We start from the raw sequence: 18,577 nt of genomic DNA, 5'->3' as shown, positions 1-18,577 counted from the left end.
GATAGCATGGAGGTAAGGCGTTTGCCTTTCATGCAGAAGGTCATCAGTTCGAATCCCGGCGTCCTATATGGTCCCCTGTGCCTGCCAGGAGCAATTTCTGAGCATGGAGCCAGGAGTATCTCCTGAGCACTGCCGGGTGTGACCCAAAAAAACCACAAACACACACACACACAAAACAGTATTTATGGGCCCGGAGAGATAGCACAGCGGTATTTGCCATGCAAGCAGCCGATCCAGGACCAAAGGCGGTTGGTTCGAATCCCGGTGTCCCATATGGTCCCCCGTGCCTGCCAGGAGCTATTTCTGAGCAGACAGCCAGGCGTGACCCCTGAGCACCGCCGGGTGTGGCCCAAAAACCAAAAACCAAACCAAAACAAAAAAACAGTATTTATTTTTTTGGGCTACACCCATCAATGCTCAGGACTTACTCAAAAATTACCCCTAGCGGTGGTCAAATGACCATTATGGGATGCTGGGGATCAAACTTGGATTATCTGTGTGCAAGACAAGCACCCTGCCTCCTATCACTCTAGCCCCCAAACAATATTTAATATCTTAGCTATTTTCATAGAAACTTTTAGATTTTTGTGCTTGGGGCTTACTCCTGGCTCTGTGTCAGTGGAGCATCTGGGGTGCTGGGAATTGAACCTGGCTTGGCTGCATGAAAGGCAAGGTCCTTGCTCACTGTACTATATTTCTGGTCCCATACAAAAATCCTTTGTAAAGTTTCTTTTTAGTGGATGCACACTATTTTTTATGAAATTTTTTGATATCTAAGGTATTTTACTACTTACTAACCAAATATTTTATTTACCTATTAGATGATTTTGCGACTGGCTTGATAATTCTGTTCCTATAAAGCCCAAAGGTGAAAAGGTGTTAATGCTTTACTGCTACTTGATACTTGGTTAAATTAGTTTCCAGAAGGTTTTTGTTTTTTTGGTTTTTGGGCCACACCTGGTAACGCTCAGGGGTTACTCCTGGCTATGTGATCAGAAGTCACTCCTGGCTTGGGGGACGCCAGGGGATCGAACCACGGTCTGTCCTAGGCTAGCGCTGGCAAGGCAGACACCTTACCTCTAGTGCCACCACGCCGGCCCCAGTTTCCAGAAGGTTTTAGCAGTACATCCTTTAGACACTTGTCTGCTAATATAGTCTTATCATGTACTCTTTTTTGTTTGTTTGTTTTTGGGCCACACCCAGCGGTGCTCAGGAGTTACTCCTGGCTGGCTGCTTAGAAATAGCTCCCGGCAGGCACGGGGGACCATATGGGACACCAGGATTCGAACCAACCACCTTTGGTCCTGGATCGGCTGCTTGCAAGGCAAACACCGCTGTGCTATTTCTCCGGGCCCATTATCATGTACTCTTTTTGGGTGATGCCAGATATCAAACTTAGTCCTTATAGATATAGGATGTCTATATGTTAATGTTTATATTGAGCTACTTAGTAAAAAAAATATTTTCACCATTTTTTATTGAGGTGTTCCAGATTTATAACTCTATTATACTTTTAGAACTCATCATTCCAGCACCCAGTGGTGCTCAGGGTTACTCCTGGCAGGCATGGGGGATGGGGTGGGGGGTGGACCATATGGGATGCCAGGATTCGAACCACCGTCTATCCTGGATCGCTGCTTGCAAGGCAAACACCCTACTGCTGTTGCTATCTCTCCGGTTCCTAGTACCACATCTTATCACCAGAATGCCTATTTCCTTCCCGGTGTCCCAAAGACCAAAATTTATATTTTGACTCTGACAATTTTATCATTTGTTTTTGAGCTCTTGCACACTCAGGTTTTATTTCTTGTATATTAGGTACTTGTTTTCTGATGTATTAATTTGGTTACACATTAACATTCATATTTAATTTTTTTTCTTAATTTAGTACTTTTCTGTATATAAATACCTCATCTTATCTTTTTGTCCCCTTAGATTCATCATTTCTTGGATTTTGTGAAACAGATTTATAAGGAGCTTCCAAAAGTAGTGGTATGTTTTGATATCTTTTCAATACTTATTATATTACTAAGTCAGCACAAAGGGAGTAAACAATTGAGTTGAGCGTGTAATCGGGGAAGCTGATTTCAGAATGGTGAATATTTAGAGGTAGTCTGAATCTTGGTGGACAAATAAGCCTTTTAAAAGAGTTCTTTTTGGGGACCAGAGTAATAGTATGGTAGAGAGGGCACTTGCCTTGCATGCAGCTGACCCAGTTTTGATCCTTGGTACCTCATATAATTTCTGTGCACTGCCAGCAGTAATTCCTGAATATAGAGCCAGGAGTAATCCCTGAGCACTGCTGGGTATGACCCAAAAACCAAGGGGGAAAAAAAAAGACAAGGGTCCGGAGAGATAGCACAGCGGTGTTTGCCTTGCAAGCAGCCGATCCAGAACCAAAGGGGGTTGGTTCGAATCCCGGTGTCCCATATGGTCCCCCGTGCCTGCCAGGAGCTATTTCTGAGCAGACAGCCAGGAGTGACCCCTGAGCATCACCGGGTGTGCCCCCCCCCAAAAAAAAAGACAAAAAATTCTTCCAGTTTTCTATACTGAGATGAAGTGTTTGGGTCATGTCTGGCAGTACTCGGGGACCACTCTGGGATCCATGTCAGAGATTTCACTCTGTTCCCTTGTGGTGTTGGGGATCCAAGTGGGATCAGTTATGTGCCAGATGAGCACTTTAACCTCCTGAACTGTTTGTCTTTTTCCCTGGTTCACCATGTGACTGAATATTTATCTTTTTTTGTTTTGTTTTGTTTTTTGGTTTGTTTGTTTGTTTGTTTGTTTGGTTAAACCTGGCAGCGCTCAGGAATTATTCCTGGCTCTGCACTCAGAAGTCACTCCTGGCAGGCTCAGGGGACCATATAGGATGCTGGGATTTGAACTGGGGTCTATCCTGTGTTAGCCGCTTACAAGGCAAACGCCTTATTGCTGTGCTATTACTCTGGCCCTGGATATTTTTCTTATGAGTTTTTTTTTTATGGGGCCAAAGTGGTAACACATTGGTAGGGTGTTTGCCTTGCACTCTGCTGACCCAGGATGGACCTGAGCTCAATCTTCGAAATCCCATATGGTCCCCCGAGCGTGCCAGGAGTGTTTCTGAGTGAAGAGCCAGGAGTAACCCCTGAGCACCGCCAGGTGAGGCCCCAAAACTCAAAAATCAATTTTTAAAATATTTTTTCTTAAAACCTTAGAAAACAATAAAAAAAATAACCTTAGAAAACTATTAACTTAATGGCAAATTTGGGGCTTTATGTTATTTTATGCTTTTTTCTTAAATGTTTGGGGGGTGCCGGAGAGATAGCACAGCGGTAGGGTGTTTGCCTTGCATGTAGCTGAACCAGGCCCAATGGTGGTTTGAATCCCAACATCCCATATGGTCCCCCAAGCCAGCCAGGAGCAATTTCTGAGCGCAGACTCAGGAGTAACCCTGAGCGCCACTGGATGTGACCCAAAAGCCCCTCAAAAATAAGTTGGGATTTGGGGGTCACAGTCCTCTGTGCTTAGAGCTTCTAACTCTGCACTCAGGGATCTTTCATGGTGGGGTTTATGGGATCAATTGGGGCGCTGGGCACTGAATCTGAGCTGCATGCAAAGCAAAAACCTTCCCCTCTGTACTGTCTCTCTGTCCCCTGGGACTTAAAGGAGCTTTAGCTGAGAATTTAGAAACTCCAAGTATAAATACATTTGGAGCTTTTCAGTCTGCTGCCTTCTGTTTCTGCCAGGGCCTCAGAGCTGCTTTGTGTAAGAAACGGTTTTGTCTAGTTTGATGTCTAAACTTCACTTAAGAAATAGAGTTGCCAGTGACATCCTGACTTCTACAAATGTTTCTGTTTCTTGTTCCTGTTCCTGCCTCCATTGATTCAACAGGGTCATGTACTATCCTTTCCTCCCTAAGTTAGCACCCTGTAGGGAAAACATTACACAAAACAATGTCAGGCAGGGAGAAAGAGGAGCAAGGAACATTGTGAGCAGTGCTCCCTCACTTGCTGGGGATGGGAAACCTGGTCCCTGCCTGTCGTTCCAACAGGGTCATCCTCACCGGACTTTATGTTCAGAGTTGTCTCATCAATACATGGGATGTCTGGTTCCTTCCATCTTGTGCTGGGTGACTCTCCTGGAGGAATGCTGTGGTTGGCCTTGGGAAAACAGGTTTCTTTGTTTTCTGTAGAACCGCTACTTTGAGAACCCTCAGGTGATCCCTGAGAACACAGTTCCTCCCCCCGAAATGGTTGGTATGATCACAACCATCGCTGTGAAAGTCAATCCCGAGCGTGAGGACAGTGAGACAAGAACAGTAAGTTTGCTTGGATATTTTGCTTGGTGTGACCCAGGTCTTCTCTGCATGGTGGAGGGGTGAGATGCAGTAGTAATTCCCTTTTCCCACCACTTACTGTGCTTTCTGCCTTTTTCCTCAAACATTTGGAGGCAGGGGAGATAAACTAAGGTACTTGTCCATGTGAAGGCAGCACTGATGTTGCAGTGTGGTCTGCCCTTGTGAGGGGAGGTGGAGAGAGTGTTGTGAAATGCAGGCCAGCCTGCCTGCCTGCCTGCTTAACTCTGGTCATCCTGGGCTGGGGCATTACGAAGCTCTGTTATAGCTTAGAGGCTATGGGTCACTGCTGAGAGTGGGCAGAGAACTGGGGCGATAGCCCAGGTCTCCCCTGGGAGTTTCTCACTGTAAGGAAGTTTATGATCCTTCATTCTGACCTTATTTTTCCTCTCGTCATCTGAAAATCCTGTCTCACGGAATTTTGTGAAGGTAACACAGGTATTATGTTCAGGTAACATATTTGTGCACCTAAGTGACACGCATAGATCAAATTAAAATTTTTATCCTATATCATCTAGAAACTGAAATGGTTTTGTGGAATGTTTTGGGTTGTGCTTGGATAATAAATACATTACAAAGTTGTTTTCTGTCTGTAGTCTGTTTTGTCTGTTCCTATCCATTGCCCATCTGTGTTTTGACATTTTCCTTACCTATTTTGTAAGCTATAATATTTTGACATTTTTTCCCTGTTTATTATAAGCATTGTTCTGTTGATGAAATTTTTGAATAAAATTGGGTAAACTTATGGTTCCTTTTTAAAGAAAGCAAAAGCATTTCTAAGTTTTGATATATTTTTTTCCGAGAAAATCTACCTACCTAGTCCTTTTAAGGTGATTTCATTGGAAAATTTAAAACTATTTAATAGTTCTTGCACTATGATTTCAGAAAAGTTTGCATTTTAAGAAAATATTTGCAAAGATGTGTTAGTTTTTTTCCCTGCATCTCAGGAGGTGATATTTACTGGTGATATTTCTGATTCGGGGTATTTTAAATGCTGGAATGCTGACCACATTCTTGCTTGTTTATTTCTTATAGCATTCCATCATTCCAAGAGGATCTCTGTCTCTCAAAGTATTGGCAGAATTGCCCATTATTGTTGTATTAATGTACCAGGTATGTGCATCATAATAAATGTCAAGTACGAGTGTTTAATTTTTTTAGGGTCTTTGGCACTCTTACTTATCTGTGAGAATTCGATGAATCTACATATCATGATAAGTGATATCATGAATTATAGTGTCTTGCAGTGTTAGAGTGTCTAAGCATGCGCATTTATTTGCTTTTAGCTCTACAAACTGAACATCCACAATGTTGTTGCTGAGTTTGTGCCACTGATTATGAATACTATTGCGATTCAAGTGTCTGCACAAGCCAGGTGAGATGTGTGGGGATGGCTGCTGCCCTGAGCTTTAGTTCCTAGCCCTAGGCCACTTGTTCCCATTTTTTAGCAAGACGTGAAAGTCATGAGTGTGGCAACATATGTTTGTGGGGCTGGAGAGCATGGAGGTGTAAGGCCTTTGCCTTTCATGCAGAAGGTCATCGGTTTGAATCCCGGCATCCCATATGGTCCCCCGTGCCTGCCAGGAGTAATTTCTGAGCATGGAGCCAGGAGTATCCTGAGTACTGCCAGGTGTGACCCAAAAACCACACACACACAAAAAAAGCAAAACATTATGTTTGAGTCAGTGCTGTTGGCAGGAATAGGGTTTTTTTTGTTTTGTTTTGTTTTTGTTTTTGTTTTTGTTTTTATTTTGAGAAATAATACGGTGGTTTCTTGGTGTGTTGTAAACTAGGGATCTCTGTACTTATTACTTGAGGGTTGCTAAGCCTTCTTCCCCCTCCAGCCCTGTTCTTGCTGCTGATACTTGCACTTGAATGTAGTAAGGACATTTGTCCCAACCATCTCCCTTCATCACTCCACTGACCCATTGTGTTCACCCTCGACAGCCACTCATGAAGCTTTTCTTCCACTTTGGAACCTTCCTGTTAAGACAACAAACAACAAACCCAGCCATTCTGGCTTCTTCATTGGATTGAGGGCAGTGTCCGAGGGAGGGTGAATTAGCTCTGGTGGCCCCTGTTGTTTGGTCCAGGCCCCATGCTCTCTGCAGAATGGGTGTGTTGGTGGTGCCAATGGGCTTCAGTCTAGAAGTGCTAAACCGTGCCCAGGAGAACTGCTGGCTTTATGCTCTAAACCTTCTAGGGTCTTCTTAGTTTTTGTAATTTTTGCTTGTTTTTTTTTTTTTTTTTTTTTTTTTGGGCCACAGTGACGCTCAGGGATTACTCCTGGCTATGCTCTCAAAAATTGCTCCTGGTTTGGGAGACTTTATGGGATGCCTGGGATTGAACTACAGTCTGTCCTGGGTCAGCCGCATGCTAGGCAAATGCCCTACTGCCATGCTATTTCTCTGGCCCCAGATTTGTAAATTTTTAATCCGATCCTCATGTAAAGACTTAAGTCCTAACCTTGAAATTTTATTTTATATCCAGGCAACATAAGCTTTACAACAAGGAATTGTATGCTGATTTCATTGCTGCTCAGATTAAGACATTGTCATTTTTAGCATATATCATCAGAATTTATCAGGTAAGTTTTTTTTTTTTTGACTTTGTTTTAAATTGTATTTTCTTGAGAGATTATTAGTGTGTAATAAAATTCACCTTTTGGGACTGAGGAGGTAATACAGCAGATACTTGCCTTGCTTGCAGCTGACCTGGCTGGCACCCCATATGGCCCCCTTAGCCTTCCAGGAATATTTCTTGAGCACAGAGCCAAGAATGAGCCCTAGATATTGCCAGATGTGGCCACCAACCACCCTCCCCTCTGCAAAAAAAAAAAAAAAAATTCACCTTTTGTAGGTGTAGAGTTCTGGGATTTCCAGTTGTTTGTAACCACCAAGTCAAATGAACAGCATTTTCATCACCCTTCTGGGTGTGTATCCTTGTATATATTTGTACCTATTACCTCCTTCTACCCCAGCCCCTGACAGGCACTGGTGTGTTTCAGTCCCTATAGTTTTGCCTTTCCTAGATTGCCTTATAAATGAATTACACTGTGGTAGGTGGTATATAACTGGCAGCACTCAGGGTTACTCCTGGCTCTGCGCTCCTGGCAGGCTCGGGGGACCATATGGGATGCCGGGATTCAAACCATCGTCCGTCTGAGATTGGCTGTGTAAGGCAATGGCCTACTGTGTGCTATCTCTCCTGTATATAACCTTTTGAGTGTGGCTGCTCTTCTGACTAGTGATCTGGAGATTTTTTTTTTCTCATTGCTTTCTTTGGGCTGGTGGTCTCAGGCTGCCCCAACACAATCCCATGGGCTGAGTAGTTTAAATAGTGAACATGTTTGGGATTTTAGAAAGGTCAAGTTCATGATGCCAGCAAATGGGGTGCCCGCTGAGGGCTCTTTCCTCAACTTGCAGAAGATGGAGATTTCTTGGCATGTCTGCACACGATGGGGACAGGAAAATGCGCTGTCTTCCTGATTCAATATCAGACATGCACCCCTATGACCACCTTCAGACTCTAGTAGAGTCATGCTGGGGGTTGGGCTCTAGCCTGTGGACTTGGGATGAGGTGGAATATGGCATCCTTTGAATGTACCACCATGTCTCTGCTGTCCATCAGTTGTTGATGAATATTTGGGGGTTATTTCCAATGTAGGCAAAGAAGCTTTAAGATATCACTCTCAGGCCAGAGAAATGCCATGGTGGTTAAGGGCCTGCTTTGCATGTGCCAAACCCAGGTTAGATCCCCAGCACCTACATGGTCGGTCCCCCACACCTCGCCAGGAGTAAGTCCTGAGCACTGACAGATAGGGTTATTAGTTCACACAATGTAATTTGCCCTTCTGAAATCTATATCGACACTTAACTGGTTTTTAGCTTATTTTTTTGGAGTTGTTTAACATAATGAGGGAGGGGTTGAAACTTAAAATGTGGCATTGTCAAACTGATAACAGAAGTGTGAGTGGTTTTTTTTTCTTGAAGAGTATGACATAGTTTCACTTTTATTTTTTCAATTTGCTGTTTAGTCTTGTCTGCTCAAATGAGAAAACCATGAAGAAAAAACAATGTTTCCTATGCCATCAATCATACAGCATTTTTGAATAAAATCCATGTATAAGGCCCTAAAGTATGAAATAAACATCGTACTGTTATAGCAGTTAGAGTTGTCCTAGAGGTTAATTTGGGGTTTTATTTCAGGAAAACAAAAGTGAAAACGAGCTCTAAATCGAAATTGTACCTTGAGAGCATCTGTAACCTTTCCAAATGTTTTCGGACATGCTTCTCGAGGTCTTTTGAGAAAGTGGAAACATGGTGTAATAAATCTACATTTTGGGTTTAGTTAGCTTTGGTTTTTGGCGAATTGCCTCCCTAAAACTGCATAAAGAGTAGACTTTATTCTGAGTTGATGTCTCTAGTGTAAGAACTTATATTAACCCTATGGTTACCATATTTATATAAAATTTTTTTTAAGTTTTCTTCTCTCGTTATCACATAGTAAAATTGTGCATGTTCATGCCTAAATCTATAGAAAGTCTCAGCAAGACATCCATAAAACCACTCTGTAGGAGCTGCTCATTTTCTCTTTTGGGCCAGGGGCTACTCTTAGCAGTGCTGTTAGTGGTGTTAGTGGTGCTGGCAGGTTCTGTGTGGGACTGGACCCTGACCCCTGGGAAATCGTTATTTTTTTTCCCCAATATGTCACTCTGTGTACACACAGATCTAAAAACTGGCTGCTGCTTGTTTTGAGATCTGCCACTTTGGACTCCAGTTTAATCTTTTGTTGTTGTTGTTGTTGTTGTTGTTGTTGGTTTAGGGGTCACATCCTGCGGCGCTCAGGAGTTACTCCTGGCTCTGCGCTCAGAAGTCACTTCTGGCAGGCTTAGGGGACCATATGGGATGCTGGCATTCGAACCACTGATGGTCCTGGGTTGGCTGCTTGCAAGGCAAATGCCTTACTGTTGTGCTATCTCTCTGGCCCCTCAAGCCTAATCTTTTTTTTTTTTTTTTTTTTTTTTGGTTTTTTGGCCACACCCAGCGGTGCTCAGGGGTTACTCCTGGCTGTCTGCTCAGAAATAACTCCTGGCAGGCACGGGGGACCATTTGAGACACCGGGACTCAAACCAACCACCTTTGGTCCTGGATCGGCTGCTTGCAAGGCAAACGCCACTGTGCTATCTCTCCGGGCCCTCAAGCCTAATCTTAACTGTGTTTTTTGAAGATTTTTGAAATGGTCCTGGGGCCCAAGATGTGGCTCAGTGGTAAAGCACAAGCATGCACAAGACCTGGCTTTGCTATCGCAGTGAAAGAGAATATAAGAATTTCCCACCCCCACCTCTTTTTAACCATCGATCTGCTCTTTGTTTTCTCAGGAGCTGGTGACCAAATATTCTCAGCAGATGGTAAAGGGGATGTTACAGTTGCTTTCCAACTGTCCAGCTGAGACAGCACATCTCCGGAAGGAGCTTCTGATCGCCGCCAAGCACATCCTCACCACAGAGCTCAGAAACCGTATGTCTTGCTCGCCCTGGCTGGGACTCTGTCACTGTTAGCCTCTGTGCTGAGTCTTCAATCCCTCAAACCTTTAGACCAGGGGTCTCAAACTCAATTTATCTGGGGGCCGCAGGAGGCAAAGTCGGGGTGATCCTTGAGTGCAAAGTCAGTAGTAAGCCTAACATTGGGGGGTGTGACCCAAACAACTAAAACAAAACAAAACAAAAAAGACTCCTCTAGGGCAGGGCCACAAAATGTTGTACGGAGGGCTGCGAGTTTGAGACCCCTGCTTTAGATTTTGTGTCTTTTCTTCCATTCTACTCTCTTCACCTTTCTCTGCCTCTCACCCACTGGGACTTGGTTACTGGGGTGGAGGAGTACCTCAGGGAATCTCTGGTGCCTAGGACCAAATTTGCACCTCCCCCTAAAAAGCTTGTGCCCTAGTCCCTTGTGCTCCTTCTGGCTCTTTTTAGCTCATACCCTTTTCCCAGAATCTGGGGGCAGTACTGGGATGGCAAGGGGTGTGTCTTGATTTATAGTGGGTGGCACTGAGTACTAGATCTTTGTGTTCCAGAGTTCATCCCATGCATGGACAAGCTGTTTGATGAGTCCATCCTGATTGGCTCAGGATACACTGCTCGTGAGACGCTCAGGTATGTGATCAGACCCATGGTAACTTTGTCACTCCTGGTGTAGGGCCACTAGGAATTTAAAAGTGTTTCAAGAAACATGCTATTGAGGTTTTTTTTTTTTTTTTTTCCTCCAATTTAAAGTTCTAGGACTTTTTAGAAGTGTCTTAGACTGTGTGTGTTGTGCTATACACAGCAATGCTCAGGAGTTACTTCTGCCTTTGCACTCAGGGATCATTCCTGGTTGTACCTTGTAAATTTTGGGGAGGGGGGCACACCCAGCAGTGTTCAGGTTACTTCTGGCTCTTGCTCAGAAATCACTCCTGGCTTGGGGGACCAAATGGGATGCTGGGGATCAAACCCACGTTTGTCCTGGGTCAGCTGCGTGCAAGGCGAACACACCCCAATCTTGTTTTATCTTGTTAATTGATGTAGGGATCACATGGGAATGAACCCCAGTATCCAGCACCTGTGCTCTACTATTAGAGCTGCAGCCACGTCCTTTTCTTCCTCCTTTCAAAAAACAAACTGTTCGTTGGTGGCTGAGAGAGAGTATAGCAGATGGGATGCAGGCTTTGCATATGGTTGACTCGGGTTTAATCTCTGGCATTCCAGGAGTGATCCTTGATTCCAAAACTAAGAGTAATATAATAAGCCCTGAGCACCACCAGGTGTGGCCTTAAAAAAAAAAAAAAAAAAAAAGTTTCTTATTTTCTTTCTCTTATTTTAAAAGGAGAAACCAGAGTGGTTGTTTTGCCATAAATTGTAAGTGATTGCTCTGACTGATGCTGGTATTTTGCTTTCTATAAAATAAATATATCTTATTTTGATAAAAAGAGTATTTGATAATCCACCAAGAAGATGGAAAGAAATAAAAATCAATTCTCCACAAGGAGGAATTCTGATAATGTGACTGGTTATGCTTATTTCTCTTTTTGTTTTTATGGCGCCCATCTGGAATGGGTGTTCAGGGCTATTCCTGGCTCTTCTGAAGTGACTCTGAGCTGAGTCACATTTGGGGGTCCAAAACAGCACTGGCCTTGAGGTCTTATTGCTCCTTAACTCTCAGAGCAAGCTATGGCAGCTTCCCTGGCATTTGCTTCTGCCCCACCTTGACCTTTTGCCACTCCTGTCTTGTCCTGCAGGCCCCTTGCCTATAGCACTCTGGCTGACCTGGTGCACCACGTCCGACAGCACCTGCCCCTCAGCGACCTCTCCCTCGCTGTTCAGCTCTTTGCCAAAAACATCGATGACGAGTCTCTGCCCAGCAGCATCCAGACCATGTCCTGCAAGCTGCTGCTCAACCTGGTGGACTGCATTCGCTCTAAGAGCGAGCAGGAGAGTGGCAACGGGAGGGACGTCTTGATGCGGATGTTGGAGGTATGATTGCCCGGCTAGGGCCTGACCTGTGAGTTCCTGGGCCTATGTGACTGCCACCCGGCTTCAAGTCCTGACTCCCCACTCCCCGTTAGTTGGTCAGCGCCAGTCAGTTGCCTGCTAACCGAGATACTGTCTTGGCTGTGGGGGCTGGTGGGTGGGGAGTTGGCAAGCATGAATGGGAAGGACACATCAACACCCAGTTTCCTAAGAGCTGTTTCCTGGGAGCTTTGCTGGGAGGTGCCCAGCTCAGTTCCTACCTAGGTGATAGAAAGTCTAGTTGTGGGTGGGATTTGGACATGGGGCTGGCTGGCTGCACTTGGCAACTCCATGCCTTCCTCAGCCAGACCCTCCCTGTGGGAGGGAGAGCAGGGGATCTTGCAGAAGCAACTCAGGCCATGGGATCCAGCAGCTCACTGTCAGTCTTCCGAAAGCCTGGCTGACCTGTCCTGAGGAGCAGCTGTCTCCTCATTCCACTGCCTCTCTGTGCAGGTGTTTGTTTTGAAGTTCCACACGATTGCTCGATACCAGCTCGCTGCCATTTTTAAGAAGTGCAAGCCTCAGTCAGAACTTGGTGCTGTGGACGCCGCTCTACCCGGTGTGCCAACTGCCCCCGCGGCGCCAGGCCCTTCTCCCTCGCCTGCACCCGTGCCTGCCCCTGCACCGCCTCCACCGCCACCCCCGACCCCCGCCACCCCTGTTACGCCAGCTCCTGTGCCTCCCTTCGAGAAGCAAGGAGAAAAGGACAAGGAGGACAAGCAGACATTCCAGGTCACAGACTGCCGGAGTCTGGTGAAGACCTTGGTCTGTGGCGTGAAGACCATCACGTGGGGCATCACATCCTGCAAAGCCCCTGGTGGTAATTTACTCTTCAGTGTTTCCATAGACAATTCTGTTCACGGGGTGGGTTTGCATTTCGGTCATTTAATACGCTGTTTCTTTTCCAGAAGCTCAGTTCATTCCTAACAAGCAGTTACAGCCCAAAGAGACTCAGATTTACATAAAACTTGTCAAGTATGCGATGCAGGCTTTGGACATTTATCAGGTAAGGAGGACCCTTTCCCTGGAAGTAGACAGGAGGGAAAAGGCCGCTTAGAATTAGGTCATGGCTTGAGAAACCTACTATTCAGACCAGGGCCAGTGTTTCAAACACCTGGGATTGTTTCTGCTCTCTAACGGGTGTGGTTGCATTGATGGTGAGCATGGTTCCTCTGGGACTGTGTCATGCTCTGCAGTTGACAACACAAGATTCAAGTTTATGAAATTTGTTTTTTAATGAAATGCCCCTCCTCCCACCTCTTCCCAACAGATGTTTTCTGAAATTAAGGAGACTAGACTTTTGAAAAGATGGGCCATTGGGGCTGGAAAAAGACCAGAGTGGGCAAGGCATTTATTTACCTTGCATGCAGCCAACCCAGGTTCCATCCCCAGCACCCCATGTGGTCCCCAAGCCTGCCAGGAGCACAGAATTAAGGGCAACCTCTGAGGATAGCCAGGTGTAGCCCCAAAACCAATTAAAAATATAAAAGATGGGTCATTTATCCCGCTCTTGCCATCTGATTGTTTGGAATCTGATCAGAAATATTGGGCTTCACTTCAGTGTTCTTGGGTATTTTGTGTTCTACCCCCTCCACCTAGGTCCAGATTGCAGGAAATGGACAGACATACATTCGCGTAGCAAACTGCCAAACTGTTCGAATGAAGGAAGAGAAGGAGGTGTTGGAGCACTTTGCTGGTGTGTTTACGATGATGAATCCCTTAACATTTAAGGAAATTTTCCAGACAACTGTCCCTTACATGGTGGAACGAATCTCCAAAAACTATGCTCTTCAGGTATAAAGCCTTATTTCTTGCATTTCTGTCTACATCAGTGTGAGGGCCAGGGAGATAGCTACATGCCCTGTGATCACAGGCTTTCACAGGCTTCTGAGTTTGATCCCCACATGGCATGACCCTCTGGGCATAGCTATGCATATCCCTGGTAACCTTGACCACAGCTGGACCCAAAACTGCATTCCGGGAATTGCCCAGGGAAATCTCCTCTAAAAAGGGACTCCTTTATGTCTCAAGTACTTGATATTATTTCTGTACTTGGAAGATTTTTCTCAATATATGTGTAAAGATTTACTTGTAGAATAAGATTTTAGAGAAGTTGTAGTTTGTCATTTTAAAAAGTTTTTTTTTTTTTTGGCCCGGAGAGATAGCACAGCGGCATTTGCCTTGCAAGCAGCCAATCCAGGACCAAAGGTGGTTGGTTCGAATCCCGGTGTCCCATATGGTCCCCCGTGCCTGCCAGGAGCTATTTCTTAGCAGACAGCCAGGAGTAACCCCTGAGCACCGCCGGGTGTGGCCCAAAAACAAAAAAAAAAAGTTTTTTTTCCCCCAAAGATTAAGAATGATAGTACAGGGCCCGGAGAGATAGCACAGTGGCGTTTGCCTTGCAAGCAGCCGATCCAGGACCAAAGGTGGTTGGTTCGAATCCCGGTGTCCCATATGGTCCCCTGTGCCTGCCAGGAGCTATTTCTGAGCAGACAGCCAGGAGTAACCCCTGAGCACCACAGGGTGTGGCCCAAAAAAAAAAATAAAAAAGGAAAGTACAATGGAGAGGATGTTTACCTTGCATGTGGCCTATCTGGGTTCAGTTCTCCAGCATCCCAGATGGTCCCTCAGTACTACCAGGAGTAATTCCTGAGTCAAAGTCAGGAGTAACTTACCTCAGAGTGTCACTGTATGGCTCCAAAATAAACCAAACAAACAGAAGAATAAGATGCATTGAGACAGGTTTTTTTTTTTTTTTTTTTTTCATTCCTACCAATTACATGTGTTGGGTGTGGACTGTTGTTGATTTTTGACCCTAAGAATAGAGTAGCTCATTCCATACTTGAAGCAAACTGAATTCCCTAGTGTCTTGTAAATGTATTTCATGTTTGTTTTTTTCCAGTGGAAAACTAATTTCTGGGGTGCCTGCTAATATATTTTTGAAAAGTTTATGCTTAATTGGACTAGATAGATAGAACAGGGCTTAAGGCACGTGCCTTTCGCGCAGTCAACCCTGGCTCAGTTCCCATCACTTATGCATATGGTCTCCTGACCATTTTCAGGAGTCAGACCTGAGCATTGCTAGCTATGACCCAGAAAGAAAAGAAAAGTCTTTAAGACGGGCCGGAGAGATAGCATGGAGGTAAGGCGTTTGCCTTTCATGCAGGAGGTCATCGGTTCGAATCCCGGTGTCCCATATGGTCCCCCGTGCCTGCCAGGAGCAATTTCTGAGCCTGGAGCCAGAAATAACCCCTGGGCACTGCCGGGTGTGACCCAAAAACCACACACACAAAAAAAAGAAAAGTCTTTAAGAAAAAGAGTTGCATGGGGGAAGCACTGGTGTTCTAACAGGAGTGTGTTTCTTTGGCAGATTGTTGCCAATTCCTTCTTGGCTAATCCTACTACCTCTGCCCTGTTCGCCACGATCCTGGTGGAGTACCTGCTTGACCGCTTGCCTGAGATGGGATCCAACGTTGAGCTCTCGAACCTATACCTCAAACTCTTCAAGTTGGTCTTCGGCTCAGTTTCCCTCTTCGCAGCTGAAAATGAACAAATGCTGAAGGTAAAGCTTGTTTGGCTCAGAGTAGTAGGATTTTGTGAGTAGGATGGTGGTAGTTAATACCATATTTTCTGGCATATAAAATGACCCCCTAATTTTACAATTAAAACATAGGTTCACCTCGGTCCGAGGGCCCAGACTCCCCCACGCCAGAGGGGCTTTATGGCCTGATCTGGTAACCTGGGCCTTGGGGGATGGGATGGGTGGAGCAAAACTCTGCCCCATCCATTCATTCACAAGCAACAGAGGCAGAAAACTGGGCCTGGAGAAGCTGCACGCCAGGAGTTGGTCCCTTGCACTGGCATGTGGTGAGCACTGGGCTGGACAGCTAGCCAAAGAACCCCTGGACAGCTAGCCAAAGCAGATTTATCTCAACCTTTTTTAAAAGCGCGCGGGCGCAGATGCGCCCGCGCGACATTTACCCTTTTTAACAGTCCAAAAATATTATTATTCTTGACTATTTGTAGTTAAGGAAATGGAATATGCGATGTATGGAGAATAGCACTCAAAGAGATTTCTGAAGTCAGTGGCTAAGTAAACATTACTTTCTATAAAACAAAGGTTCAAAGACTCTACTGTCATAGACTTCCTCTCTGACTCTGGCCAATCTGAGCAGGCTTTTGACAGTGTAGATCCGGGTACATTGTATAAATTGAATATTGTATAAACATTGTATAAATTGTATAAACATTGTATAAATTGTATGTAATTTATATATTGCATAAGTTTATACATTGTCTAATTTGCATGCATAAAAAGCCTGCTTGGATTGGCTGAATTAGAGAGGCGGTCCGAGCAGCCTTGCAGTGATTGGTGCAGGATCGAGTTCGAAAATTAGTTTTGTGGCAATATCCAGATGATGTTCTGATTTTCATTTAGTGGCATATCAAAACGTTTTTCGCGATATACTCAGCGACATCCGATTTTCGGTTGACTTTTTTCATTTCAAAAGTCGTCTTATACACCAAAAAATACGGTACTTGTTTTTATTTTTGAATAGAAAGTGGAGCAACTCTATAAAGTGCTTTTAAAGACATACTTGCAACAATTAGGGGCCTAATATGAACAAACAAGTACAAATATAAATAGGTGTTTCTAAGTAGAGCTTCATTTATCTGGTGTATTTTTTTTTTGTTTTATTTTTTCTTTGTTTTTTGAGCCACACCTGTTTGACGCTCAGGGGTTACTCCTGGCTATGTGCTCAAAAATTGCCCCTGGCTTGGGGGACCCTATGGGATGCCGGGATTTTGAACCACAGTTCGTCTTGCAAGGCAGACGCCTTAACCTCTAACGCCACCTCTCTGGCCCCTATCTGGTGCATTTAAAGCAAAAACTTCAGTACTCTTAGGTGGTCACTAAATTGTCATTAGCTTTGCTGGCACTGATTTCCATTTTTAAACTCAGTTTCTTGGCCTGGAGAGATGGTGCAAGATGCCTCATAGGTAGCCAACCTGGTTCCATTCCAGGTACCACTTGTGGTCAATCCCAGCACCACTAGGGGTCACTGCTAGAAACGGCAGGGTGTGGGCTTCTCCTCAAAAACCAAAAACTTAATTTCTTTTTTCAGTTATACAAATAAACATAGAGGGTGTTGCATTAATTATTAATTAATGAGTTTTAATGTGGTGGACAGATGGATGGGTGAGGCCTTTCTTGGCCCGGCGCCTGCAGCCCCTATGGCCTGGCGGGTCTGTAGTTGCAGGGTGACAATGAAGAAATGATCTACAGGCAGTCAGATGAAGTTTCTGGAGACATCCAGCTTTTTTATAAGGTCCTAACCTCCATGTGCATATTTCTCACATGTCTCTAAGCTAAGCATCCTCTCTGCATCCATCCTGTCTTTGATCTCCTTCATTACTGCTTCTCTGTCTCCTTTCTGAAGGCTACTTCTTAATTACCAACCACAGACCCCTCCCAGCTGTGAGAGGGTCTCACCATCTAGGTGAGTTAGGTAGGAAGTTAGAGGAGAGGAAACAGAGGCCCCTCCTTTCCAAACTAGAAATCAAAGTGAGGGGCCAGAGTGCTTTGGGCCAGGGCAGACTCAGTCCCAGAGGACGTGACTGGGGGGAGAGGGGGAAAGGAGGCTGAGTTTGTCCCTGAAAGCAGGGGTGGCCTTGCTTCCAGGCACCGCTGGGAGGTTGCTGCTGTGAAACAGTTGCACCGTAGAGGTGGCTCAGTTGGCTGAGCACAGGTTTCCCTTGTGAATTTGACCCCGGTACCAAACAGAAGGCATATAGGGGAGGGTTGTGTTGTATTCATATAAATTAATGTGTCCTAATGGTGTGGGGTGGTGAGGCCTTTCTCAGCTTGGCCTGGTGCCTGCAGCCCCTATGGCTGGTGGGTCTGAAGGTTGCAGGGTAGCAGTGGTGAAATCATTTCACAGTTGAAGCTTCAGGAGATATCCAAATTTATTACAAGGCCTTGACCGCCATGTGCCACATGGCTTCTAAGCTAAGCCACCTCTCTTTTGCTCCTCTGCATTCATCCTAGTTGCAAATTTTCTCTCTACCCCTCTCCCCAGCCTCTCTGTTATCCTCTGTCCCAAACAATAGACCCTCTCAGGTGTGTGTGGGTGGGCCTGACCATCCAGGTGAGATTAGCATATGGCATTGGGGGAGGGAGGTAACAGGTTTCTTCCTTCCCAAATCCAGTGAGGACAAGGCATCACTTACTAAAAGCTCCCGTCAGTTGGCTGCTTTCTGCCTTAACTTTTTTTTGTTTGTTTGGGCCATACCCAAATGTTCAGGGGTTACTCGTAGCTATGCTCTCAGAAATCGCGCCTTACCTCTAGAGCCACCACTCCAGCCCCATTTCTGCCTTAACTTTGCTGCTTTTCTCTACCCTTGTACTTCTAGGACAATCCATAATACCCTTTCTAGGAGGACTGTTGTTGATTTTCTTCCATTAAATCAGGAGTTCTGACCAGTTTGTGTTGCTTTGTTAAGGTATCGGAGAGGAACCTGTTTCATATGACATTTCTGTAGAGGACAAATTTTATATAGCTGATCTTACCTCACCACTGAAAAGCAGGTGGCAGAAAGAAAAAAAAAATTTTTTGTTTTTTTTTTGTTTGTTTGTTTTTGGGCCACACCCGTTTGACGCTCAGGGGCTACTCCTGGCTATGCACTCAGAAATCGCC

The 18,577-nt window shown here is 45.1% G+C and overlaps 1 protein-coding gene across 1 annotated transcript in view; it reads left to right on the top strand.

The window, feature by feature from the left end:
• The window catches only part of TRRAP (transformation/transcription domain associated protein), an 83,742-nt gene that overhangs the window by 13,808 nt on the left and 51,357 nt on the right, over window positions 1-18,577 (top strand). The window contains exons 7-18 of the mRNA XM_049788567.1: window positions 1,936-1,992; window positions 4,172-4,297; window positions 5,369-5,446; window positions 5,620-5,708; window positions 6,824-6,920; window positions 9,714-9,852; window positions 10,409-10,487; window positions 11,609-11,843; window positions 12,333-12,699; window positions 12,788-12,885; window positions 13,479-13,673; window positions 15,250-15,441. Of these exons, the coding sequence (XP_049644524.1) occupies window positions 1,936-1,992; window positions 4,172-4,297; window positions 5,369-5,446; window positions 5,620-5,708; window positions 6,824-6,920; window positions 9,714-9,852; window positions 10,409-10,487; window positions 11,609-11,843; window positions 12,333-12,699; window positions 12,788-12,885; window positions 13,479-13,673; window positions 15,250-15,441 (1,752 nt within the window). The remainder of the gene's footprint in view (window positions 1-1,935; window positions 1,993-4,171; window positions 4,298-5,368; window positions 5,447-5,619; window positions 5,709-6,823; window positions 6,921-9,713; window positions 9,853-10,408; window positions 10,488-11,608; window positions 11,844-12,332; window positions 12,700-12,787; window positions 12,886-13,478; window positions 13,674-15,249; window positions 15,442-18,577) is intronic.

The sequence above is a fragment of the Suncus etruscus genome, chromosome 15 (assembly GCF_024139225.1).
Source record: "Suncus etruscus isolate mSunEtr1 chromosome 15, mSunEtr1.pri.cur, whole genome shotgun sequence".
NCBI lineage: Eukaryota > Metazoa > Chordata > Mammalia > Eulipotyphla > Soricidae > Suncus > Suncus etruscus.
The sequence above is the reverse complement of the archived record's forward strand: the minus strand, read 5'-3'. Positions and strand labels throughout refer to the sequence as shown.